The sequence below is a fragment of the Bolinopsis microptera genome, chromosome 3 (assembly GCF_026151205.1).
Source record: "Bolinopsis microptera isolate Bmic1 chromosome 3, MBARI_Bmic_1.0, whole genome shotgun sequence".
Taxonomy (NCBI): domain Eukaryota; kingdom Metazoa; phylum Ctenophora; class Tentaculata; order Lobata; family Bolinopsidae; genus Bolinopsis; species Bolinopsis microptera.
In genome coordinates, this window is record NC_087074.1 from 10,285,995 (window position 1) to 10,313,186 (window position 27,192).

General features: G+C 38.4%; 2 protein-coding genes across 16 annotated transcripts in view; one reads left to right on the forward strand and one right to left on the reverse strand.

Moving 5' to 3' along the window:
• The first annotated feature begins 1,302 nt into the window (after window positions 1-1,302).
• The window catches only part of LOC134813541 (myosin-M heavy chain-like), a 42,643-nt gene continuing 16,753 nt past the window's right edge, over window positions 1,303-27,192 (forward strand). For 2 of the 15 annotated variants that reach the window (XM_063821371.1, XM_063821374.1), the window contains exons 1-11: window positions 1,317-1,482; window positions 5,296-5,477; window positions 5,634-5,715; window positions 5,941-6,291; window positions 6,470-6,543; window positions 6,671-6,811; window positions 7,056-7,125; window positions 7,525-7,687; window positions 7,915-8,046; window positions 8,281-8,439; window positions 9,509-9,581. In XM_063821371.1, the coding sequence (XP_063677441.1) occupies window positions 1,340-1,482; window positions 5,296-5,477; window positions 5,634-5,715; window positions 5,941-6,291; window positions 6,470-6,543; window positions 6,671-6,811; window positions 7,056-7,125; window positions 7,525-7,687; window positions 7,915-8,046; window positions 8,281-8,439; window positions 9,509-9,581 (1,570 nt within the window). In that variant the 5' untranslated portion in view covers window positions 1,317-1,339. Of the gene's footprint in view, window positions 1,483-4,538; window positions 4,813-5,295; window positions 5,478-5,633; window positions 5,716-5,940; window positions 6,292-6,460; window positions 6,544-6,670; window positions 6,812-7,055; window positions 7,126-7,524; window positions 7,688-7,905; window positions 8,047-8,280; window positions 8,440-9,508; window positions 9,582-27,192 lie in introns of those variants that run through there. The other 13 variants (XM_063821360.1, XM_063821364.1, XM_063821367.1 and 10 more) reach the window with 10 other exon arrangements.
• Window positions 21,100-22,929, reverse strand: LOC134812363 (cell death abnormality protein 1-like; the record flags this gene model as incomplete). Its single annotated transcript, XM_063819754.1, has 1 exon — window positions 21,100-22,929. A coding segment is annotated over exon 1 (1,830 nt), but the record flags the coding sequence as incomplete, so codon positions are not given.

The window sequence follows — 27,192 nt, forward strand, 5'->3', positions numbered from 1 at the left end:
AATAATACAGATTTTACTGGTCTCTACTATTTAAAATATTTATTTGTAGGTTTGTACTGTGTAAATAATTGAAAAAGTATGTATCAGGTAATGATCTTTCCAAACTGAGCAGGTGGAGTAAAAAGTGTTGCGAAGTAGCCCACGCCGTATATTAGCTCATTAACAATGGACAAAGCACTCTGTGAAGTCGTTTGCATGTTTTTATAATTTAATACAATGATGACCCTGGTACAATCTCTCAAAGCATATGACCTGGAAAAGGCTAAGGGAGACTTGTGATTTTGGTTGTTATTCGCACTACAAATTTAAAGTGAATTGATATTGTTTACTGTTAAGTATGCTTCAACATATATAATACTAAATGGTCCTTCTTTATTTGAACTTAAACCGATTGAGAAAGACAATTTTTGAGAAAAGACAATTAAACCTGTAAACAATCCTAATCATTCAGAGATTCAGCTGATTCGACCATGTATGGGGGCTGCATAGACACAATAATGCCCTTGGTTCACTTGGTGACTAAAGCCCTGGCTTTAGTTCTAAAAATGAAAAGTGGAGAGAAGATTTATCCGGCATGCCATTCTCTCTGCGCAACACTCCTTACAATTCTATCCATGACAAGCCATGATAATCAAGCCATTGATTAGGAAGAGAAGATGAGGATGGGAAGTGAAAGCTGGGTAAGGGGGAAATCGGCTCTACACTACACATTTTTTGGCCGTGTAGATACACAAGGCTTAATACAAACAAGAACAGCCCTACTGATAACAAGCAGTTCCGTCCGATCCTAGTTGGTAAGAAAATAACGAAGCTGAAAGAGGCCAGGAGAGATTCTTGAATCTGGTTGTGCAGTTCAGGTTTGAGACTTGGCTGCAGCCATTTTATTTGACTGCTGAAGTTTTTGAGCAAAAATAGTGGAAACCTGGCCTGGCCTGGGAATCATAGAATTATTATTTCAACTATGATAAACAAACTTGGAAAACCTCTTCTTCTGGCATGGCAAATAAGGTTTACAGATATGTCTTATAGTTGAATGTACTGGACTTTTGATCTTGCTCTGAATCCTCCCCCAAGGCAATGAGTATGGGGTGCAGCAGGCTAAACCTAAACTGCACTATGTCATAATACAATTCTTGATCTAACTCTTAGCTTCTTACTTTTAGTTAGCTATCATCTGACAGACGTTATCTACAAACATAGGTGCATAGTAGTTTAATGAAACATGAAATTTTATTGTATTTTTAATGCTCATCCCTACGATGGTGGCAAATGGTCATGGAATTAATTATGATTGAAATAACACATTTTCCAGTATGAGAGTTCTATAAAATGGGTGAGGATGATTCGTTATAACCAGAGTTATGGATACTCAAAGAAGTATCAAGAAGCAGCTGTCCCAGAAGTGATACCTCACCAACATCAGAGACAACAAATCAACGATAAGACTAAAAAGTTGTGCATAGAGAACAAGAAAAGAAGAAGGTATGTCTGCTTAATATTTTATTCATGCTTTGAAACCGTATATGATATTAATGGAAAATTATACCTTACTTCTGTATAATTGTATAGTTGATATTTTGATAATTACCGAAATTATATCACCACGTAAATGCCTTCAGTCTTCACTGTGTTAGAGATTAGAGAACTACATACTTTGAACTTGCAAAATACAACTATTGGATTTTGTTCTTTAAAATGAATATATTGTTCATTAAACACGTCATAATGTTATCATTTGTTGTTATTCAATAAATCTTACGTCACTCAAATTATGACAAATTTAAATATAAATGTTTTTACAATGATAATATTATATACTTTAATTAAAACCTGTACATCTGAAAATATAGTGGGGGGCACTGCACTAGAATTCAAAATGTGTAACAAAATATTTGCTCATGACTTTAGTTACCGTGAACAGACCAGTTATGTCTACCAATAAAAAATGTGAATAAACTTATGGAGAAACGTAACTCCCACACCATCGGGTGCAGAAAAACACAAGTAAATATGCGATAGTGAGGTGAAACACCAGGACTCATCTCCTGATTAATGCCTTGGGTCTGGGTTACACAACCCAATGTGTAACAGCCTGTACTTTTTGTAGGTATTTCAGAAGCTATCATGTAATTGTGCCCATTATCACGCTTCTGCTTATCACAAGGTACACAGTTCGGGGTCACATTTTAGGGGTCACATATAAGGGGTCACATATTTGGGGTCGTTTATCCCAATTCTACTCCTAATAAGGTCTAGCCTTACCAATATGATCGATGTTGTTTATTAAAATCTGATGAGTGATGAAAGTGGTAATTTTCTAAATTACCTGAAGCTCTGTCATGCTTGTTATCTGTATTATACTAACAAAATGCAATACTGGATTCAGTCTTCTAGAATGATTGATGTTATGTTTTGACATGAAAAGCAGTTATAAAAACAGTTATATTAAAACAGCGAAGAATAAATACGAGTTGTGGTAATGAATATGATACAAAGATGCTTGCGGAGAGCATTATCACCGCTAGCATTTATTATGAACACTTTGTGTTTTCAAGATGTGTTCACCATTTTTGCTATAAACAGCGGGAATGGAGACACCATTGTTCAAGTGTTTCTTAACCTTGGGTGAAAATGGTGAAACAGCGACGACGCACTTCCCATAACACGTCAATCCACCGCCTTGCAAAACATCACAAGCATGATTACTGATTAGCAGTAGATGCACACATATGTTATTGATGGAGTAAACAATTAAAAGTTTATAAAAGCAGGATAAGTGGTTGTAGGAAGGTTTGTGTTGTACATGCCAACTTAAGATGATAGTCTTGGATATCACACAGTTCCCCATACAAAGAATGGACATTGAGAGAGAAGGAGAGAGAAGAAGAAGAGAGCGAGAGAGAGAGTGCGACGTGTGCCCTGTGTGTGTCACTATAGTAAGCACACAACCATCAAGCACATATATTTATACTTGCTTACTCTTTGCTGAGCTCTACTACTGTTTTCTTCAGTTTTTTTCTATGCAAGTTGTTTGTGATAGTTGTACCTTGAACCGATTTTTCAGCTTGGTTATCTAATTCGAACTGGCTTGTAATTATGCTTCTGCGGGGAAATCTATGAAAAAGATGAACAAGATAATCAATGAGCTCTTCAATTGTTCAGTTTGATCCGTTCAGTTGAACACAATATCATATATGATATAAGTATATCATATTGTACAGTGAGTTTGATATCAATAATATCAGACACATTGAATAAACAGTCTCTGAAATTAAGTCTCCTCCAACCGCTTCGCTGTGTCGTATATCAAGCTAACCATTTAATCTCATCTTAGTGAGAGACTGATCTCACAGTCGAGCATATTGTCGCCATTCTAACGACACCTCTTAAATACTTAACAATTTCTTAGCTTACCAATCACCTCCTTCACATTCTTTATTTAAATAGTATTTGTGTGTGTGTGTGTGTGTGTGTGTGTGTGTGTGTGTGTGTGTGTGTGTGTGTGTGTGTGTGTGTGTGTGTGTGTGTGTGTGTGTGTGTGTGTGTGTGTGTGAGAGAGACACCTTGACCAAAGACACACTTTACTGCAGTTACATTAGTGGTTTAGTTAACTTATCACTTAACTAGATCATTCCGGAGCTGTTAAATCATTATGATGATATGCATACTTAGTGATACAGATCCGTTGCATTATAATATAAAGATATTATTATAATATAATGTATGTTAAACTATAGTATATTATCTCAAGGAGCAGCGAGGGCAATGCCACCTGCATGACTTTGTACAGGTCCTCACTATTTTCCCCTATCTTATTTCACCTACTACTCGCATCTTTTACCCGTTGCTAGGGACCGGGTTAATGCAAAGCTTTGTTAGTTCTAATTCGTGGATTGAGCATGATTTGGCACAATTTTGAGTTTTTAGGTAATGATATGGCGATTGATTCGATTTCGTTTGAAAGGTACCGCACTTGTGCTACATCGTTATTGAAGATGCACGTACTATCTTCTTTGATATTTAAATTATCTTCGAGTCGGTGTTGATCAAACTCATCGTTTAAACTAGGTCACAGATAATACTAAAAATATCACGATTTTATACGATCTCCATATTCTAGTATTAAACATCCGTATATAACATCTAAATAAGAACATTTTTAAAGTTGTAACTAAATATTTACACAACAAGATACAAGATACAAGGGCAGGTCTCTCCCGAACGTTGGGATGGCCTGAGGTGCTTATCTCCTTTTTAGTAACCCTAGGCCACTCTGTGCCGAGGCACTATACTAGCTGTAGGGGGGTTAGTCCTACGAGCCAGAGAGTGTGTATCACCAGCCGAAGCTGTACCAAATCACAGCTTGGTAACTGGCCGACTTGCATCCAACCGGATTTGAACCCGGGTCTTCTGCTTGGGAGGCGATCGTGTTACCACTACACCACAAATATTTACACAGTTATTTTGTTGTAATGCTGCTTTAAGTCGTGCCAATGATTTTAAGTCTTTACATAACGTAATGTTCTCTAACCAGTTGAAATATGTAAAATACCTGCCTGTAATGACTGTAAGTGTTTGGAACCCCTCTCTTGCGTACGCGCCCCAGCCTCCAGCTGCCCGCTTGAGCATCATGTCAGATGAGGGACCCCCTGTGCCCCGACTTAGAGGCGTACGGAAACCGAGAGCCTGCAGTGCTGACCATGCTACACGGTCGCGGGGTCCCAGTGTAGAGAGTAGCTCCGGCGCACTGGAGGTTATCATGGCTACTGACGACGCGAAGAAGAAGAGAAGAAGGGGTCGCTCTCTTGTGAAGTGAGAATATCACTGATTCGTTGACATTTTGGATAACAAAGATATAACCTATCGTTTACGTCGTTTAAATGTTCCATCTTACTAGCTAGTAGATATATCACAAAGCTATAGCCGATTATAGTTAATTTTGATGAACAGTCGGCTAGTGAACGTATTGTGTTTAGTCTTTATCCACGTGCTAAAGAGCATTGTCAATATTACTAGTTCATCTTACATTCCAACATCTTGGACAAGTTTATTCTACACAACACCTGCCAAATACACAGTCAATGGCTATTGTTGTGGTTACAATTGTTTCTTTTTATCGAAGAACAAATAATCTGCCATCATCTCTCCTTGCCACATACACACCATCAAGATACTCAAAGTACACGCAAATTGCAAAATCCAAAGTTTATTCGGTGAAATAGTTGGCAAGTATGCAGCAATTATTACAGCTTCAAGTCGTGGATCTTAAAAAAAGCTATTCACGGTGTATTCCAGGCAGTTTGAAGAGCGCCAGCGAATACATGAGCGCAACGAACAGAAACGCCGAGAAGAGGCACTGAGCTCACGGCGCAGGCGACAACAGGAAGCCACCAACGCGTACAAAGCAGCACTTAGTAAGGAACTGAACAAGAGAAACAAAGCTCCTGTTAGTAGGATCTCCTCTGCTTCTTCCATTGGTTAGTCACGTGATCTAACAGAGATTTTAAGTTTTTTAATTTAAGTTTATTTGGCCTGATATGTAATTAGTAAAATTAATTTAATTTTAAATTTTTTGGGACAAGTTAACCAGTGATTGAAGGGTTAAAATGTATGTTAATCACAGTCTACCACAGGTTCACAACGAGGACGTCATATCTACAGATCACCTACAGTGGACGAGGTTCTCTCTAATATACGGGGCCATGCTGTAGGCGGGTAGGTCTTTAGAGTAATATCTGTCAGGAATAGTTCAATATCTTGGCAACTATAACCACCATGACTACAACTGGTCACTGGTGCAACTTCTTTGTAATCATTTGATCAAGATATTTATATCTTAATCAAATGATCGACGGAATACGCCTAACCCTGATATTAAGCTGTCTAACTTATAATGTTGTATTCTATTTCCTATGATTTACCATTATCCGTCTCCCCCAGAAGTCTGAGAACATACGGTGAGAGCTCTAACAATACTCCTGTACGGGGTCCAACCCCCCAACCCCCCTCCTCCGGAAACTTCACCCCCATCAGTAGCTATACCTCCCCTACCTACGCTAAAAACGTAGTCTCCTTCAACTCCCGGGCTGACTCGTACCATGATAACCGGAGTGAGACACGGAGTGATACACGGAGTGAGGCGGAGTATTATACCGCCATGAAGGCGGAGAAGAAGGTGACTCTAGCGTCTGATATCCGGAACACATTGGGTACCAGCGAGAAGAGTGAGGTTAAAGGAGCTGGAGCTGCAATTGAGGTCAAGTCACCTGTTGGAGTGGTGAAACAAAACAGGTTTATTTTCCTGCTTGTTTGTAGAATGTAGATCTAAGAAGGTTCTTCGGACATCTACTCAGAAAATTATTCAATCAGTGCCCTAACTTCTTCGAACGAAAATAATAATTTACATGATTAAAAATTACAATCTCAACTAAGGTATTGCGATCTAATGTTGTACGAATAGGTTTTTCAGCAAAGAAACTTTGGAGGAAGAGATTTTAAGAGACAGTTTGGAAACTGGTCTTCTAACCTCGCACTACAACACAGGTTTTTGGGTTAATTTGGAATTTTTGAAACGGTCTTGACTCGTCAACAGTTTGACAATTTCTCTCAGTGTTTTTATTTTATAATAGACCTTCAAGTTACCATTGATTAATCAGCTCCATAATTTCAGAGAAGGAAAGTGAGAGGGTAGTGGAGACAACAAGAGAAGCAAGAGAAAGTGACCCCGACAGGATCAGGGTTCAGATTGATCTCACTAAGTTTGATCAACTGGAGGTGTCTGATTGTGAAAGTCTGGACGATCCCCCCATAGGTAAAGCTTCTAAATAATGACTTGAATTTATAGCTGTTATTATTTCTTTGGGGCAGGTGATAGTTGAGATCAATCCAAACGCATTATCATTTCGCGTTTTAATCTCCACCGTTCCTTCCCTCAATAACACAATAAAACCCAATGAGTTTTTGGAGCTCACATCTAAATTTATTGCATGCAGTTGATAGTTAGTACCCAACATGTTCGATATCACTCTATCTTAATGCCGTAGTAACATTTGCAGATCCGACGAGTGACGACTACAACCCTCCCCACAGACTCTCTGATAAACACACCGAGTCCTACTCCGACCTGTAAGAATGTCTCCTCTAATCAATGATTAAGAAACGAATTTTCTAGTTTGAGTTTAAATTTCGGAATATTTTAATATTTTGAATTTGAGCATAGCGTTAGGAGGCTGAGTCATTGCATGTTGAAAGTTAAGTTTTAGGATCCTAAAGTATTGCAATGGTCTGGTGGTTCAACACGCTCGATCCTTCGATTGTCCGCCGATTTGTGCATCGTTAGAGATTTTAAGAACAATTGTCTAAAAAGTTTAAAATGTTGCGTTAATCAATGATCATCCGCTTGAGATGCATCCAAAATTAGTTATATTTGATATTTCCATCACGCATCCTTCTTGAGTTCTTGCAGTTCTAGAAGATTCCTGGAAATTTCCCGAAATCTTCAAGTAACATCCTACTAATATCCAGGTCGAGGTTGGTGCCCCAAAAGACGTCCCCAGTCCAGTTGATCCAGGCGGAGAATGTTAGTAACCGTGCCCACAACTATTTTGGGCCCCCTGATAACAGTATCCCAATATCCGCTCTCAGGGCTAGTGTCAGCGACCCTAACGTCTCCTCCACTTCATCCAAGGTTAGACTCCAGTGTCCAGTGTTTTGTTCCGCTTTGAGTGTAGATTCTTCTTTATTTTTCTTTCACCAAATATCTTAAACTAACATTTTACCCCACACATGGGTATTGGGTATCACTATTGCCTTGCACACATTAACATTATTTTACTGCACCTTGTTAACATTTGAGCCAACACCACGCATTTGAACCCCGGATCACGTTAACATTTGACCCCACAGATGTTTCAGACTGAGACCATACCAAAGGTGTCCTCCCAGTCAGCACTGAGTAGTGACGTAAGCAGTGACGTAACTGTGGAGCGTCCTAACTACACTATCCAGACCTCAGAGGGGGAGAGCTTTATATACGCTAATAGTCCAGTCAGTTTATAGAAATTTAGATAAATCTTTAACTACAATTAGATACGATTAGATACACCTTTCTGTGAACTTCATATTTTATATTAGCATAAAGTCGAAACGACGTTCACAGTCTAACTGTAGTCTGTTAGTTTAGAATTTAGATAAAAAATGGTCCGATAATCCTGGATACTGCGAATCAGTATTACTCTGAGCTGACAATTCTAACTATGTCACATAATCCTATGTGTTCAGGTAGAAGCAGTGAAGGTAGCATCAGTAGCCAGCAGCAGCAGTAACCGCACCACAGCCTGGTCTGTCTCCGACAAACCCCCCTCTGGTTCCTCACCGCTCAGTGACAAGAAGCACCTCAAGAGTCTCATCAAACGTACTCCTAGCGCTAGACGCAAACAGGTAATTGTGTGCCTGATGTGCAACGGGAAAATGCGCTCCTAGTGCCCTAAGTCAAAGTGATATTTAAGTTAAAGGGAACAGTAAAGCCGCATCGCTTTCTTTGACCTTGTGTTCTAAAATAACTTGAATCAAGTTCAAAACAGATGTTCTAGAACATTTAATTCGCTGTATCACTGATGTATCACTGATGTATACTCTTGAAACACTACATGGTCGACATTTTGATTTGTGCTTGTCGCTGTTTATTTATTTGCACGTAGAACAATTATATTTGTCCTGTTCTTTTTAGACTGGGGTCAAATAATATACAGTGCAATTTGCTAAATATAAGATAGTCGGTTGGGCCAGGGCCAAGGTCCAGTACGATTACTCCAATCTGCTGGCTAACTTTCTAAAAGTTTAAAAAGAGCTAGTAAATACTGCCAGAGACAAGTCTGATCTTCTGATAAATGGGTGGTGGCCCAAATTGTTTTAAACACGTGACAACCAGCCAGTGCAACATGTGGCAGTCACCGTTTAAAGGTTCCAGTTCAAGAAAACTCCCACAAGTCAAATTCACCATTCATAAATCACTCTATCACTTGCTCAAATCCACTTATTTCCTACTTGAGCTCCTGCTGCTTCCTCCCCAGCCCCATCGGTCACTAAGTCCAGACGAAGAAGTTTGTTACAGAGAGTGTAGCTCACTACAAACCCAATGTTACAGAGAGTGTAGCTCACTACAAACCCAATGTTACAGAGAGTGTAGCTCACTACAAACCCAATGTTACAGAGAGTGTAGCTCACTACAAACCCAATGTTACAGAGAGTGTAGCTCACTACAAACCCAATGTTACAGAGAGTGTAGCTCACTACAAACCCAATGTTACAGAGAGTGTAGCTCACTACAAACCCAATGTTACAGAGAGTGTAGCTCACTACAAACCCAATGTTACAGAGAGTGTAGCTCACTACAAACCCAATGTTACAGAGAGTGTAGCTCACTACAAACCCAATGTTACAGAGAGTGTAGCTCACTACCAACCCAATGTTACAGAGAGTGTAGCTCACTACAAACCCAATGTTACAGGTTCGGTGGGACAGTGTCAGTGCTTTGGATGATGAGACAATGGAAGTAGACCAGTTTGACATATCCTCTGAAGGTTAGTTGTTTATTTGTTCGTTTGATTGTATGTTTGTTTGTTTGTTTGTTTGGTCGTACGTTTGTTTATTTGTCTGGTTGTTCGTCAGTTTGCTTGTTTGGTTGTTCGTTTTTTCGTTTGTTTGTTCGATTATTAGGTCGTTTGTTCGTTTGTTCGTTTGTTCGTTTGTTCGTTTGTTCGTTTGTTCGTTTGTTCGTTTGTTCGTTTGTTCGTTTGTTCGTTTGTTCGTTTGTTCGTTTGTTTGTTCGTTTCAGCATCCATTAGTTTGGATGTCCGCTATCCTACTCTCTGTTTTCTGTTCTATTAGTCCATTTTAAGATGTACATTGTCTGTCATAAGTAACACGTAAAGCTATAATTAGACTACGTATTTGAGACACAAAAGAAATGGAAATGAAAGAAAGTTAGAATGATTTACAAGGATGGGTGGGGATCATAACCATTCGTCATTCATCCCGGAAATGTCCGGTTTTTTTGTTTGCCATTGACGTATTTCAAAAATGGCCGGAGTGATAGTGATAGTGATAGCGAAGAAATGTTTTGAAGTTTTCTTGGTATTTTCTACAGTTCAATGATGAAAATAACATCACTGGTGATTTTCACAATTTATCCCGGAAATCTCCAAAATGGTTGAGATATTCAAACGAATAATGAGGATCACGTAAACACGACATTTAAAATGAATGAATAAATACAATCTGAATATAATAAGCAATATTCTAATGATAATTCTAGAGATAACTTAGTTTGGGTGGATATTTAAATTAATTTAACGAAAACATCCCAAATCCTCAACAACTAAAATTAAGGTAGGTATTTACTATTTAATCTCTCACTTCGGAAAATGAAGTATATTTTAAAGCAAATAATGCGCTACAGAGAACACACAATCTTTGTCCTACAATTTACAGAGATCGGTTCTTTACCGATGTGTAGTGACCTCTGCGCTGTGAAGCGCTAAATAACGCTATCTAGCGCTGTGAAGCGCTATCAAGCGCTAAATAACGCTATTTAGCGCCAGTCAACGACAATAGCGTTAACTGTCAGACACCTTTTCGATATCGCTATCAGAAGGTAGTTAACGCTAGATAGTGCTTGATAGCGCACGATAGCAATGATTACGTTAGATAGCGCTGAATAGCGCACGATAGCAATGCTAACACTAGATAGTGCTTGATAGCAATGCTTACGCTAGATGTAGAGTTTCAACTACATATCCGTAAAGAACCCAGAGATTAGATTTCCTGTTATATAGTTGTTTGTTTGATTGTTTTATGTACAGTGTACATAAGCTAAGATTATAATTGCTTTCAGGCTGAATGGTTTGATATTGCTACAATGATTGTCTCGTCTCTGAGTTCGCTCTACCTTCAAAAAGTCTACTTAAACTTTCGTTTCAACCATCGTCTGTGCACACTGACGCTGCATCACAAATAGTTCAAACCTCTTAGCTTGTCCAAAAATCCACTTTCTAAAATCAGCCATCCGCCAGAAATAAAGACATGGGTTGAGGGCTGAGCACACAGCAGTAAAGAAGAACTCCCCCAGCAGGTAATCGTACCAGTACAGGAACTGGTTGTCCGGATAGTCTAGTTTAAACCAGAACCTCACTGCACTCATTGCTGTGATAACGAACATGGGCAGGTGACAGACCAGGTATATGGCCGTGAAAAGGGTGATGGTGACGGAGGCTTTCCAGAACTTTCTGTTGTTGTCCCCGCATTGTAGTTTCCTCTTCTTGATCAGTGGGATGATGGAGAGGATGAAACTGATAAAGACAGAAAGGGGGAGAAGAAGGAGAATGAGGAGCTTAGTGACAATGTACGGGTACCACAACCAGTCGTTCGGGTCCATAAATATAGGATTACAGTAGACCACCACGGAGGAGTATATGATCCACGTAGACTTAAAAGCAAACAATGCCACGTAGAAGGAGACCATTAGAGCAACATAAGCTGCGCATATTCTCTTGATGGGGAGCTGGGAAATGTTATAGTGGGGAGCGTATATTGCTATTGTCCGGGTCATGCTGATCACAAAGGCCATGAAGGCCAGGTAGCGCTCTATAAAATAGAAAGCAGTGGCCCAGGCTGCACAGGATGTGTAGTCACCAAATAACATGGGCTTCCTGTCATTTAGCAGGGAGGATATGACGGGGAATGCTATGGCGCACGTGCAAATATCAATGGAGCTGACAGCAAAGTAGAGAACATCATAGATTGTCCTGGTTTTTCTCTTCCAGAAGTAGATAGCTGCAGGGATGTTGCCAGTTAGACCCACCATCATGCACAGAGCGAGACATCCTGCTATAATGTGATCTGCTCTCTTGCTGTAGCTGTTTCCTTCTTCTCCTTCTTCCATGTAGACGTGACCTGGTTCTGTCATCTCTACGCTGAATTTCAAACGTTTTGTTAGTTATAGAAATTATAGAATTATAGGGTTTTCGTACATTACTGAGTGCAAGAATCCAGTTACTTTAAATTGAGGGTCGAAACTGAATCTTGAAAACATTATAATAGCAAATTATTGCAACAGAGCAACGAATAATTGAAGAAATATGTAATGGCATGAATACCGACAAATTCGAAATTTACTCGTTAAAAATCGATTATATTTGAATTAATTCTCAATCTCGTTGAACTAACGGTAAATTTCAAATTGTCAAAGATTAACAAAAGAATAAGAATTTGAGAGGAGAAAAATAGCAGCAGCAACAAAAGACGACGGGTGAACGTGACGAAGTTGTTCCATTTGTCAGTAGCTATAATTGTAAGTCTAGGAGTTATAATAAACCCTCGGTTAACCGGGCTTCCATTAAGAGAGCAATTTTCTTTTCGCCAAGAGGCCTGACAAATGTGTGATACCACTGAAACCCAGAAAAAGAGACCTTGGAAATTGGGGTTTACTCTACTCCAAAATAAGAAGCTCGGGTAATTAGTGTCTACTGCAGTCCCCAGAGCAAAGACATAGAAGAATAAACAGCAAACGAAACAGTCTAGAATATTCTACAAACTGTGCAACACTTTGCGAATGTCGACAGTGCTTATCAATGACATAAATAAAATTGTCGGTATATAACCACAGTTAATGAGTTGGGGCAGGGCCCCTACGGCTACAATCATAAACACGATATAATAGAGACCACGATGAACTGCCTCAGCAACAGAGCTTGTAATCATTATCAGGGCTGAGTCGCGCATTTGTTGAGTATTCACCACCAGACACATAATATGATTAATTGGTGTCAGGCGACTCACAATCAGTGTAATGCTCCATAAAGTACGTACAAAGATGAGGATGGTGGCCGAACCCAGGGATTGACGAAACAACTTATCAGATACACTCGGTAACATCCTCTCCTAGCTAGAGGAGAGAGCGCATGTCCCAGCTGCTGCCTTCTCACTGTCGGCACACACAAGTCACCGGTTTTTGTGGGGTTATATCACGACACTGCCACTACTTCCTGTCGTGTAATATACCTACTATAGCAGAGTAATATGGCCTGACGTTAGGAGAAATATTACTGCTAATATTACTGCTAATGCACGATTCTCTGCGGGTTGACCCGCTCATACATTTCATATTAAAGGGAGAGTACCGCTCATATATTTCATATTTAAGGGAGGTTCACGCTCATATGTTTCATATTAAAGGGCACTGGGCAGTTCTTAATTTTATAGGAATATTATAAAACGCGGTATATGATTATGAACGCGGACGAGATTAAAATAAAGCTTATTTTACTTATCAGTAAAATATCAGATCAAAATGTAATGATAGATCACAGCATTGTAAGAGATATTTCAGGATTGTGACGATACAAATTCGTATTTCCGGCTGTCATTGATACTGACATAATATTAAAATCATCTAAAAAACATTGCACAAATCTCCCAATATCGAAATAACATGCGACAGCACTAGACAAAGTGAAGCAACGAAACTGAACCTTTTAGTTTTATGCACTAACGCGAAGGATTTGAGAAAAATAGGAAATGACAAATGAAAAAAATTATATACGAGCACTGAAGTCTTGGTAATGAGAGAAGACCGAAAATAATGTCTGCGGTGAACCAGATATTCTAACTCTAAGATGGTAGAGTGGTATCATAAAGGTGTTATTATGAAATGATACCGATCAAAAGATCCCGCTTCGTAAGTTTAAAATAAAGTAAGTACCTACTACTGATTCTATAAAAGTGTAAAGATAATAACTGTCTAAAATGTAAATACACTGTCCTAACCTCTGTCTTATTTTTGATACGAGATAGACAATCTAGGTACCAAGGCAGCTCTTTTATTGACATCACGCCGCAGTATAAAAATATTGATCTGGCTTGATCGCAAAAAACAGGTACATCACAAGCCGGCCTGGTTTACGTCTTTTACCTTTCTGTTAAGTATTAGATTTAAATTAGACTCAGATCGTACTATTGTTAGTTCGATTATCCGGAGATTAAATAACATTATCAAGATTCAGGAACATTAAGACTCTAATACGCATCTTCAGTTGTCTTCAAAAGTGAAATAAAATGATAATTTTGCCATCATCCACACCAATTGCCCAAACTCAAAATAACAAACAATGTTTTAGACGCTTTATTCTTTAAGAAACAGTTATAAAGCAAGGAAACGGAACCTTTTATGCCGTGACGATGTGATAAAAAAATGTAAGTTGCACCGAACACAAGTTCTACAGATTCGTTAAAAGATCAAAGATGGTAACTAGTTAATATGACGTGATGATCATGCCCTAACTCGACAAAGCCGGTAGCTATTTCGAACTTTCCTGCATGTTCACAGTGACAACCAAACGATTGAAGTAATCTGTCTGGTAAATTGCATTATTTAACAGTAATTTATTAATTTTGATTGTATTGGAAAATTGATCGGTATTCAATCATGCAAAGATGTTTCAATTCAACAAAAGAGCGACTATATTGGCTTCTCAGTACGATTTAATTAATACTCCATTGTGTCCGATCTATTTTATTTTTCGCCGCAAACGATTTTAGATTATTTACCAACTATAGGAATGTCCAGTAATTCATAATAGGCAAGCAGGAAATCCTGGCTTAGGCGGGTCTCTAGTGTTGCAGTTAAAGCAGAGCAGTTTCCTGGGATTGTAGATCATAATAGTCAACAATTAGAGCAGAATGAAGTGGTACTAAAAGCTTACAAAGCTTACGTGGATACATAATATAATATCCAAACAACTCTATTAACTTGCGAGAGAACAAGTCGCTGGCTATAAACTGGCGGATCCTTCATTTAAAGTTGAAAAGGCCATAAGAATGTAAAACTGAACTATTCATCAGTTGGGAAGGTGACAGAACGCCGCCGAACGCGTTATCTAGACCAAAGATATTTAATGAGCTTATAAAATAGGAAGGCTCTGAGCGAAGGTTTAAAGGAGTTTCATTCAATCAAAGGTAAGATCCCCAGAAAGACAATCGATATTTACCTATCTTGTGGGACCGCTGGCATTTAGCCAGGTATCTCAACCACGTGCCATTCCGGCACTATTTAACAAACTGTAAAGACTCGCACGTGAGGATCAACCAACCGACGAAAAATCATCCCTAAATACCAATCTTGTGTTATTAAAGTGTTATAATATTGCAAGTCAAAGCCGGTATTAATACCACTTTGCGCAAGTAGCTCCGACTGGCACTGAGCATTCCAGATCCACCTTATATGCACACTTTTTGGAATGGCACTCAGGATATTTGCTGCAGTGATATTGGATTTAAATGTTGGATAATGCATATTCTTAGAACTCGAGAAAAGGGTGTGACGTAGTATCCTTCCACCGATTGGGTTTTTGTCGAAATTTGACAGGTTGGTGACCGGCAGCTGGATTCCCGGTCGTATTTCTACTGGTTCCTGTCAGTAGGTATGAATATTCCGCGATCTGTACATATCTTCTAATTATCGTATTCAGTCAATAGAAACGGACAAAATTCTGGTTAAATACATGATGTCTTATATCTATGTGTCAAAGAGTCAAAACAGATATCCATGAAATAGAGTTTTGTATCTTTACTCTTATCAGTCATTATACAAGTATACAACTCCTTAGTCTTGTAAAGTTGAACAGGTGTTTCCAACACTCAGATCTTCAGATAGTCTGTCATTAGTCTATTCACGAAAACGCAGAGTTTGAAAAACTATCGAGACACGTGATACTAGAGCTATTTATTTAAGGTTATTGTATGCACTGTATAATTTACAAACTTTCAGTCGAATTATCAGGAATTGTTAGCACATGAATCGTCTCAAAAGTAATTTTGTTGAATTTCTTACGGAACACTCACCGAAATTTGTAGAGCAATCATGCTATGATTTTATATTGTGATCTCACACGCTCACAAGTACAAACACAGATAACAATTTTACTCAAACAGAATATCTGAACCTACTCAAAAATAAAAGCTTTGTTTTGTTTTGTTCAATAAATTGACCCTAACCCTGCTATCACCGAACATATAACACACAGAATGGTAAGAATGTGTCTCATGTTACTACTCAGTACTTAGGTACTCACTAGACTTATTGTAAACGCTCTCCGCAAGTCATTGTAGTGGTGGTAGCCTACCATGTTGTCTTACAAAGTATTGCTAGTGTGGAATGTTGCTGTTTTCATCAAAAGATCTGAATTTTAGAATTTGAGAATGTAAACAAATTAAGTCTTAAAAGATCTAAGTAATGATTATTAACAAACAAATAAGCATTTAACAACGATTGTAAAAGTCATGCAGAAAATCCGTTTGGGATCAATAATTCATCAATGTTGACAATGTATAATATTTTAATTGTAGGAGGGATAATCAATGAACATTTAGCAAAACAAAACCATCGCAAATAATCAATGCAATTTTATAAAAAGTATCTTAGAACAATGATGGTATGGTGAAATGATGATAAAAATAGAAATGTAAATTTTTCAAATTGTATAGTCATGAAATTCCGATATCTAAAACACGTCGCAAAATTAATTATATAATTTGCACGCCATAATAAAAATTATCGTTAACAAAATTTAATCACTGAAAAACTTTTTTACTTTATACTTATTATACACGGTTATCAAAATAAAGTTAAAGCGATACCGTTAAAACGGTTGAGTCTAAAATTATTATGATCAGTTCAAAGCTGCTGCTCGATAATCTCACTAACAGTAGCATAGGTTACCTCCCTTCTGTTCTCCACGTTGTTTACTCTCTGGTTCCTGTATACTGCTGCTTCTTGTCCTCTCCTGTTTGTCACGAAGGTCACGTCAGCGTATGTATCTCCATCATCAGCACTTGTCCGTGATTGGAGATGTTGTGGTTCATTGGATCTGCCTGGTCGCTCCACTTGAGCATACATCTGAGAAGCCTTATCTTCTTTCTGTTTATCAACTGTTGAGTAAATCGGATCCTGATCAATTTCCCCCTGTCTTCTGTCAGATCGGTTATCCTTCTTTTGCTTGTTGTGTGGTGTATCTTTGTTGTTCAGGCGACTGTAAACATCCTGGTCCTCTTCTGTCCGAAGCTCAATTTGTTGCTGGTTAATTCTGGAGTAGAGAGCTTCTTGTTCCTGGTTGTCTTGTGTTGGATCAATCCCTTCTTCTCCGCCTATCTCCTCTGTGATATCCTTGTTTCTTCCTCGTTTACATCTCACTATGATAACAATAATCAACACTATCAGCAGCAGTCCACCACCAGCTCCACCTATCACTATTATATCCGTTCTGGAGTCCACATGTCTACAGCTGTTTACCAGGCTAGCAGTGTTGTCAATGCAGATCATATCACCTTCAAGGGAGCAGCGATAGTGCTCTTGTGGCTTACAGAATATTTGGCATTCCTCTCCGAAGTAGTGCTGCTCGCATTTGTCACAGTCGTGTCCAAGCTTCCCATTCTCACACTGGTCACAGTTAACACCTGTCTTTCCTTCTTCACAGATCTTCTCTCCTGTTACTGTATTACATGTATAGTTTCCTTTTAGCCCCTCACAAAATGTACTGCAATCCTTGTCAGGATAATGGTTCTCCTAACAGACCTTGTTCCCTTCCTCATCACATGTGGAGTTACCTTTAACTTCTTCACAAAATGTGCTGCACACATTTTCAGGATAATAACCCTCTTCACAGACCCTGTCTCCAACCGTATTACATGTGTATCCAGTAGCAGCCTCACAGTTCTTTGTACACTCTTCACCAAAGAAGTGTTGCTTACATTCTTCACAGTCCGGCTCTATCTTGTTATAATTCTCACATTGCTCACAGTTGTCACCTGTCTTTCCTGGTTCACAGATCTGTTCACCTGTAGCTGGGTTACAAGTGTAGCTACCTTGTGTAGGGTCACAGTATGTTTCACATTCTTCTTCAGGATTGAAGTAGTTGGTTCGGCAATTCTTGCTTCCTGCCTGATCGCAAGTATAAGTGGAAGAATTCTCACAGAATTTCTCACAGTCCCCTCCATAGTAGTTCAGCGTACATTCTTCACATTCATCACCAGTTCTGTGTCCTAGACACTCTTTAGTCCCTGAGTCCAGACACGTGTATTTTTCTTCTTCTGGTTCACAGATAACAGTGCAGATTCCCTCTGGATAATAATTCTGGGCACATCTGTCACACTCTTCTCCTGTGAAACCAGTCTTACATTCTTCACATTCATCACCAGCTCTGTTTCCTAGACACTCTTTAGCCCCTGATTCTAGACACTTGTATTTCTTTCCCCCAGGTTCACAAACAACAGTGCATTTTCCCTCTGGATAGTAATTCTGGGCACATGTTTTACATTCATCTCCTATCTTTCCTGTCTCACAGTTCTTCAGTCCGGTGTCTTCGTCACAAGTGTAACTACCTTCATCAGGTACACATTCTACGTCACATCTGTCCGTATGGTAGCTCTCCTCACATCGGTCACATTTATCTCCGGTAAAATGATCACTGCATCTAACTAATCGATAGTTCAGGGTCAGTTGGGCTTTCCTACCTTGTGTAATTGTAATTGACTTTGTTTTCTGGGTCCACTCGTTTGACAGGGATATCTCTGTAAAAGGAACTCTTACATTCTGGAAGCCCCCCACAACGTTACCACCACCACCTTCTATAGTTGCAGATATATAAATATCCTTATCAGTTGGAACTGTTATTGTGATAGGAGATTTGAGCACTGCGCTTGTTGCACTGCTTTGATCTGCTATGGGTTTATTTGAGGATTCGAATTTGAGACTGAATAGACGTTTAAGGATGGTACCATCTTCATCAATAATCGTCAGAGGTCTGAACCACCGATAACACTCACTACTGCACTTGGGCTCCACATACTTTGTAACTTGTATCTCACCTTGTCCGTCAGACTCTACTTGTCCCTGGTGGTGAACAATCTTTTATATGTTTTGCACCGTTTAAGGTATCATGTAATTGAGGATTAGGCTAGATACTTATCAAATATGTTTTCTACAATAAAGCTTTAAGAATCATTTTTAATGAATAATTTTATTCAGTGTCTTACCACAAGCCAAGATGCCTTAATATTGCAGTATCTCCATTGTACTAGCATCATAGATAAGGACTTGAGGTTTTGAATGGGAAAGTCAATACAACTTCACCTATTAAATATCTGACATGTAATTAAACACATTGCTGAGTATAAGTAGTGAAAAAGTGTTTATCAAATATAGTAACGCAGCTTACCAATAACAGCAGTTGAAGGATCAGGTAGAGAATTACTGATGATTTGGCCATCACATTATCAGGGCAACAGCAGATACCGAAACCAGAAATTGATAATGAGTAACTGATTTTTCGTTGCTGGGACTTACTTACTCATAGCGTATTTATATTCGCAAAGGGCGTCCTCGGCACATTATGATAAAATTTACGTTTTTTTATTTCACCGAGAGAATACACTATCCATGCCCCTATGCTTCTATGCCAGGAGAGCTCCGGAAGGACATGAGGTGCTACTCAGTAGACTTTTCAAGAGGGCACAATACTTTTATTCGGAAGTGATTAATGTTATATATTTTGAACTTGCTTTTTAGTATCTGTAAGCCGTAAGATATTGTGCAATTTTGGATTCTATAGATAACAAGAATAACGAAGCGAATTATAGTTAAGGTAAGAGATGCCATTACTATGACAACACCGATAAAATCAATGGAGTATTATCAATCACCAATAATATACACGTAAATGCCACTAAGTAATCTATCGCAGCATAGGTGCTGGGCACTTTAAGGTACAGACTACAGAATCGGGAAGATCTGGGCTACATTTGGAGAAAGCACATTTGCGGGGAATCGGGTTATAATTGGAACCAGAGCAATCTAAAAATCCAGTGATCGAAATAGTACATTGATAATAAGGCAAACAAGCTGTGTGCCTAAATGTTTCAAATTGTAGCACATATTCTTCATGACTTGTGCTTCGACAGATTACCATGTTACCCAATAAACAAAAACGCATGAAATATAATCCGGAAAATATGTATCAAGTTATTAAATTAACATAAACAAAAACTCATAAAATATAAACTGGAAATATGCATTCTGTTACAGAAGTTAAAGCATTAATATGAAAGTCTTTTCTTAAACTCCAGAAAAGCCAATTAAAAAATGAACATCAAGATTTGACATTCTCCTGTTCTGATGTGACCATGGCCTGCTGTATACTGTATAAGTGTCTGCAAAGTATTAAAATATAAATAATATCGTATATTATTATCACTCATGTTTCAAACTTCTCTGAGTGTCTCTACTCAATTCGATCTTCTGGTCTCCATCCAATATTATTCTTCTTATTGTGAATTACAGATTAGTTTCTCAGTTTTAATCGGTATTTCGGAAACGTACAACCGCATAATCTCGCAGTTGCCGTTGGTATTATTGTCACATGATAAGAGTTTCTAGCTTTTTCCAAATTTGTCTAGACGATCATAAACATGTGAATGAACCTCTTCGTAAACCTGCTTAATTTCAATCATGGAGTAGGCGTTATCTTGTTGATCTTGAAGAACTTGAACTTTCGAAGTTTGCTTTCTTCCTGTGTTAAGCTTGGTGTAGATCTCTTCTTTACACTTTGATGGGTAAGATTGCCTCTTCATTTCCTCCGTAGTTGCGTACGCATGTTCGTTGCTTATCTCCGAACAATGAGCATGTTCGTTACTTATCTCCGAACAATGATCATGTTCGTTGTTTATCTCCGAACAATGAGCATGTTCGTTGCTTATCTCCGAACAATGAGCATGTTCGTTGCTTATCTCCGAACAATGAGCATGTTTGTTGCTTATCTCCGAACAATGAGCATGTTCGTTGCTTATCTCCGAACAACCAGCATGTTTCTCACTCTTCAAATTAATATCACACATCTGGTACCCACCCTCAATATTCTGCATTGCTATCCCCTCTTCTGCCTTCACTCCCCCGGTGTTCTCCTTCTGCCTCCTTTTTCCCAGAACAATGACTGTCACAAGTAAGATCATCAAGACGCCGCCTCCAACGCCTCCCATACCTGCCACCATGACCACGTCTACCTTCTCAGCCTCTAGCGTCCTACAGTTGTGTGCCACGCTGGTTGTGTTATCAAAGCAAACTTTATAACCTTCATAGGAACAGCTGTACAGCTCATTTGGCTTGCAGAATGTCTGGCATTGACCTCCAAAGTAATGCTCTTCGCAGAGTTTTTCACCTTCAAGGGAGCAGCGATAGTGCTCTTGTGACTTACAGAATATTTGGCATTCCTCTCCGAAGTAGTGCTGCTCGCATTTGTCACAGTTGTGTCCAAGTTTCCCATTGTCACACTGGTCACAGTTAAAACCTGTCTTTCCTTCTTCACAGACCTTCTCTCCTGTTACTGTATTACATGTATAGTTTCCTTCTAGCCCCTCACAAAATGTACTGCAATCCTTGTCAGGATAATAACCCTCTTCACAGACCTTGTTCCCTTCCTCATCACATTTGTAGTATTCAGTATGTTCACAAAGAGTCTTGCAATCATTTCCATAGTACTCAGGTTTACAACTACCACATTTTTCACCAATTCTGTTTTCTACACACTTTTTGTCTCCATATTCTGTACAAGTGTATTTTCCTCCCTCAGGTTCACAATGTTTGGTGCATGTTCCCTCTGGATAGTAATTCCTTACACATCTATCACACTCTTCTCCCGTGTAACCAGTCTTACAAGTGTCACAGTCTCTTCCTATTTTATTGTTATTCTCACATTGCTCACAGTTGTCACCTGTCTTTCCTGGTTCACAGATCTGTTCACCTGTGGCTGGGTTACAAGTGTAGCTACCTTGTGTAGGGTCACAGTGTGTTTCACACTCTTCTTCAGGGTTGAAGTAGTTGGTTCGGCAGTTCTTACTTCCTGTCTGATCACATGTGAAGCTGGTAGAATTCTTACAGAAGTTCTCACAGTCCCCTCCATAGTAGTTCAACGTACATTCTTCACATTCATCACCAGTTCTGTGTCCTAGACACTCTTTAGTCCCTGAGTCCAGACACTTGTATTTATTTTCTTCTGGTTTGCAGATAACAGTGCAGATTCCCTTTGGATAATGATTTGAGGCACATCTGTCACACTCTTCTCCTGTGAAACCAGCCTTGCAGGTGTCACATTCTTCGCCAACTTTATTTCCATCCTCACACTGGTCACAGTTTACTCCTATCTTCCCCGGTTTGCAGATCTTCTCTCCTGTAACTGGGTTACAAGTGTAATTACCTTCAACAGGAGCACACTCTGCTTTACAGCTCTCTGTTTCACATCTGTCACATTTCACTCCGGTAAAATGATCGCTACACTTAACAATTTGATAATTAAAAGTCAACTGTTGGGTACTTCCGTAGGAGAGGCTTTGTTGCCTCCAATTATCAGAGTCATACTCTTCGTCTTTCAGAAAAGGGGCACTCTTCCCCGACACACTATCTACGTAACCATCAGTCTTGTGATTAACAGTTGCCGATATGAAGATATCACTTCCTGTCGGAACTGTTATCTGTATGGTTTCTTTGATGCTATCACTTGTGCTGCTTGACGTGGAAATGGGAACATCTGTTTTGACTTGTGCTTTTGTTATTTTGTGGAGGGTGTTGCCGTTATTGTCTACAATTGTCAAAAGTTCAAACGTTAATTCGCATTTACTTGATCCATGTTGGTCATTGCAGTGTTTGTTCAAATATCTTACAAACTGCACTTTTGCTACTGCATCACAGTCAACCTGTTCCTGGCGGAGGATTATATTGTTTAGGGAAAATATTTTTATTTTCTTGTAGATATTGGAACACAATGTATACGAAGAAACTGCTGTGTAGTAAAGTCGTTTTTTCATAGCGTATTTTGAGTTGATTCGCATGTTTTATAATCTAACTAGGCAGCAGAAGTTAAGTGCACAAAAAGTCAACTTTTTTAACCCTCAAAAGTTTAATCTGGTATAAGAAACCTGTAGCTATAGGTAATAAAAACGAACCACAGTACAATTTATTGTAATTTAAGATTAAGATAGCTCACCAGTAGCTGAGTCTGTAGAACCAGGAGTATTATAAGCAAGTGGCACACATCACACATCCTCACCGTCTGCATCGAGGAAAATCACAAGAAAATACAATTAAACGTGTATCAAATAAGCTTGTATTTGTAATAGCTGTCAGTTCTGACTTATGAATTATCAGTATAAACAGTAACGAACAGAGATCATACATGATAAGATATGAGCACATTAATATCACATGTAAAGGTACCAGTGATACCACACCTGGTACGCTATTACCTCTGTTATACTGCTACTCAACAAACTGTTCTCCTGATCAGCTGATCTGCGAACTCCTTGTAGAATAACGGAATGTAGGTCAGGACTCAGAACTCAGGCACTTTCTAATGCATGATATGTATGAGATAGGAAGATGAGTAGTGCAGTGACACTTATGTGACACTGCTGAGGTACCGTGACGTCACCACTGTGACAATGCTGAGGTACCGTGACGTCACAACTGTTACACTGCTGAGGTACCGTGACGTCACCACTGTTACACTGCTGAGGTACTGTGACGTCACCACTGTTACACTGCTGAGGTACCGTGACGTCACCACTGTTACACTGCTGAGGTACCGTGACGTCCCTTACAATAATTCAGTATTCTACAAAGGTCCACTATTAGCAATAAACAGATATAGTGTCGCAGCAACTTCCTTGCCAAGTCTATTCAACCTTAACATCTACAAAAGGTGCATAAAAAACATGCTCATTGATCAACAAAACGAGGGCATTGCAGACGAATGGCCTAACTTTATGTTATACAATATAACGAGACTAAGGAAATCAGAGCGCAACATCAACCGTAATACTAATAATAACTCTGTCTCATAAGCACGCCATCACAGAATCAATTTCACTGCATACCATCTCAGTTACACTGCCATCAATTCGCCAGCAAAAACGGCATGACGCTATGCGACTGATAACAGTCGTTAAATTTTAAAAATTTTGGAATAGCTAGCTAGCCGTAGCTATGCGCCTGTTTCCACTCTAACAACTCTAAAAGCGCATTAATATGATAATTTCAACTAAAGGCAACTTTATATGTGCTCAGCTATTTTTTGTTCGACAAGCTCCATTATATACATTCTAATCGTTTTAATGAGATCTAATCTTGTGTGAGTTTTGAGTTTGAATTGATAACACTTATTATATATATATTATTTTTTGAGTAAACATTGGCTGGTACTTCGGGCCGGTCCCCAAAAAAAAACCACTGTTACACTGCTGAGGTACTGTGACGTCACCACTGTTACACTGCTGAGGTACCGTGACGTCACCACTGTTACACTGCTGAGGTACTGTGACGTCACCACTGTTACACTGCTGAGGTACCATGACGTCACCACTGTTACACTGCTGAGGTACTATCACGGTAGTGCCATAACAGTATCTAAGACTTGAGGTTCTAGTTGTAAATGGAACGAGGTTCAAAGTTGTAAATAAATCTTTTTAATAACCAGCAAACTTATTATTGAATTCTTACGATGTTGATATAGAATTCAAACCTGAATTTATACCCGAAAAATCTATACGCAGACAGCGACCAATTGAACGGTTTAAGTAAGCAAATTAGATTGAAATCCGTCACCAATTCCAAAAATAAATTATAATAGTGTAATGACTAGAGGTTCTGTTTGATTATGAAACGTTATTGAAAGTACGTTAAGAATGAATGGTTTCGATCATTAATAATCAGCGTAACTATACCCCTGAATTCTTATATGATCTTAATAATGTGATATCTAGAAATAAATATCTGAAAAATGAAAAGTATCTATCATTTCCAAACTGCTATTAAATTGTTTAGTTGTTCAAATCTTGGTTGAAATCAAACTAACGGTATTGCAAACAATAAACTAAAAGTGTACCATAAAATAAGTGTCTGTTAGTACTTACAGAATTAGGATTTCGTCAGTTCAAACTGAAAATTCTTAACTGTGGGAAGGTAAAACCACACCTCTCACAAACGGTAAACCCATTATCCAATTCTGGCCTGACACTGAATCAGACAAACGTTTGCGAGCGTGGATATAAACATTAAATAATTGTGCGAAAAAAATCGTTTGGTGTCGACGTCGGCATTTGAAAGACAATGAAACAGGACATAATTTATTCTGAAATAAGTAGCTATTATTAAACATAAGGCATAAATAATTAATAATGCTTGCACTCTTTTCCGTAACATGAAGCCATCCAGCTAGAAATTCGAAATTATCGATTAAATTCTAATTTTCTTTAAAAATTCTTTCGAGAACACAACATGTCTCGCAAAGTTTTCGGAAAAGGATGTCGTCTCAGTAAATCAAGTTGCACGATATCCGTATACAGCGACTCGGTATTGATGACTTGAGTATTGAATAGAAATACTCAAATAATAGTGATGTATATTGTATAATGCATATTATGATTATCCTTACTCAGCTCAATTTGCTTTAAAAACAGAGCTTTATCGCAGAAAAAAGGGAATGCAACTGAAAATATGTCAAATTATAAAATCGTCCGTTTTATCAAATTATACGTCAGTAAGGACGCAATAAAAATCATTTTTTCTGAATGAGGCACCAACGTTTAATTGTTTACACTAACGAAAAGCATACATTTGAACTTTTGAACACGTCAATCGAGCTGAAATAATTAGCAGATATTTAAGTTTATATGCAGCTGAACGAATAGGGTTTCTTGGAATTCTAGAAAAGCAGAATACCTAAATAAAAGTTCGCCAAGTCTACCTGACATAGCAATAGCAGGGAATATCACTGTCACAGAGCACAAGAGGTGATCATATGAAAATCATTTGAATTAAATGGTTAAATTTGGAGTAAATGATGGAGACGTTCCTCCAAATAGCACTGCCTATATTAAGAGTGGACGTTGAGGATATTGGAGAAAGAGAGGTGGAGGGCTGCTACTTTTAGGTAACCGCAAATTCATAGTGATCTGGTTACTGTGTAGTGTGTATCCGAAACAGATCTGGACTTAGAAGTTTTTTCAATGATTAAACCAAATAAAATGCCATTTTATTACGATCCATAATCAGTTCTGAGAATGATACGAATTTCAAGGTATCAAAGATCTTGCGAGACTCAAGAAAACAAAAAATTTCAAGAAAACAATACAAGACTAATATTTTATATGGATTTTTAATAAGAAATAAGATGAAATTTAAACTCATCACATTTAAAATCAGATAAAACGGGGTCAGTCTTGTAACCCATTGGATATTTAAAGGGCAGTCACGACTCACAACTTTCAATGAGGACGGAGATTTTAGAAGGAGTGACGCGTACGAAATTTCGAATTTCATACACCAATCATGCATGTTTAAAACAGAATTGATGCAATCAAATTTTGACAAGATGAATGAGAAGCACTATTTGACGGTAGCAAAAATTTCGAATTGAGGCAACCCTCAACTTCTCTTTTTTATGGCAAAATTGCATATAAAAATGCAGAAATTATTCGGCAAATTAAGCGATACCACAACCGCCGCAACTAAATGGTGCCTTCTCGCATAGTGTCGTATTCGTAAATACTTGGAAAAGTTTGGTATTCATGAATACCGATTAGCAATTGCTTAGCAGCGATTAAAAGGATAACACAAGGTGCTCTGGTGCCTGGTACATTAAAGCACGGTCTATGGTGGTTTGGTTCTAAACTTCAGTGCCGTATTGTTGCAATAGAAAATATTAAAACAGCTATATTGTTGCATTTTTGTGATTTTTATAATTTGCATTCCAAATAATAGGGACGGGTCTGAAAATACAGTGAAAATTTGGTGTTAAATAACTGTCTAAACTCTTGGTGTTACTATAATACTGACATAGTTTAATGATAAATATGATAAAAAAGAAAGTATTGAGTTCATACAAATTAATGGATTTATCGCAGAATAAGACATTTCATCACTCTAATATAATATTTCTGGTTATCTTAATGCTTTAACAAGACCGGTGGTCTAAGGAAGAGAACTATTCTGAAAACGGCTTAATTTAGGTTTGCACCTTCCCTGCCTCACTCATTAGCACATTAAATAATTGAGAGTATGAGAGAGACGTAGAATTAGTGAGACACTTTAGTATC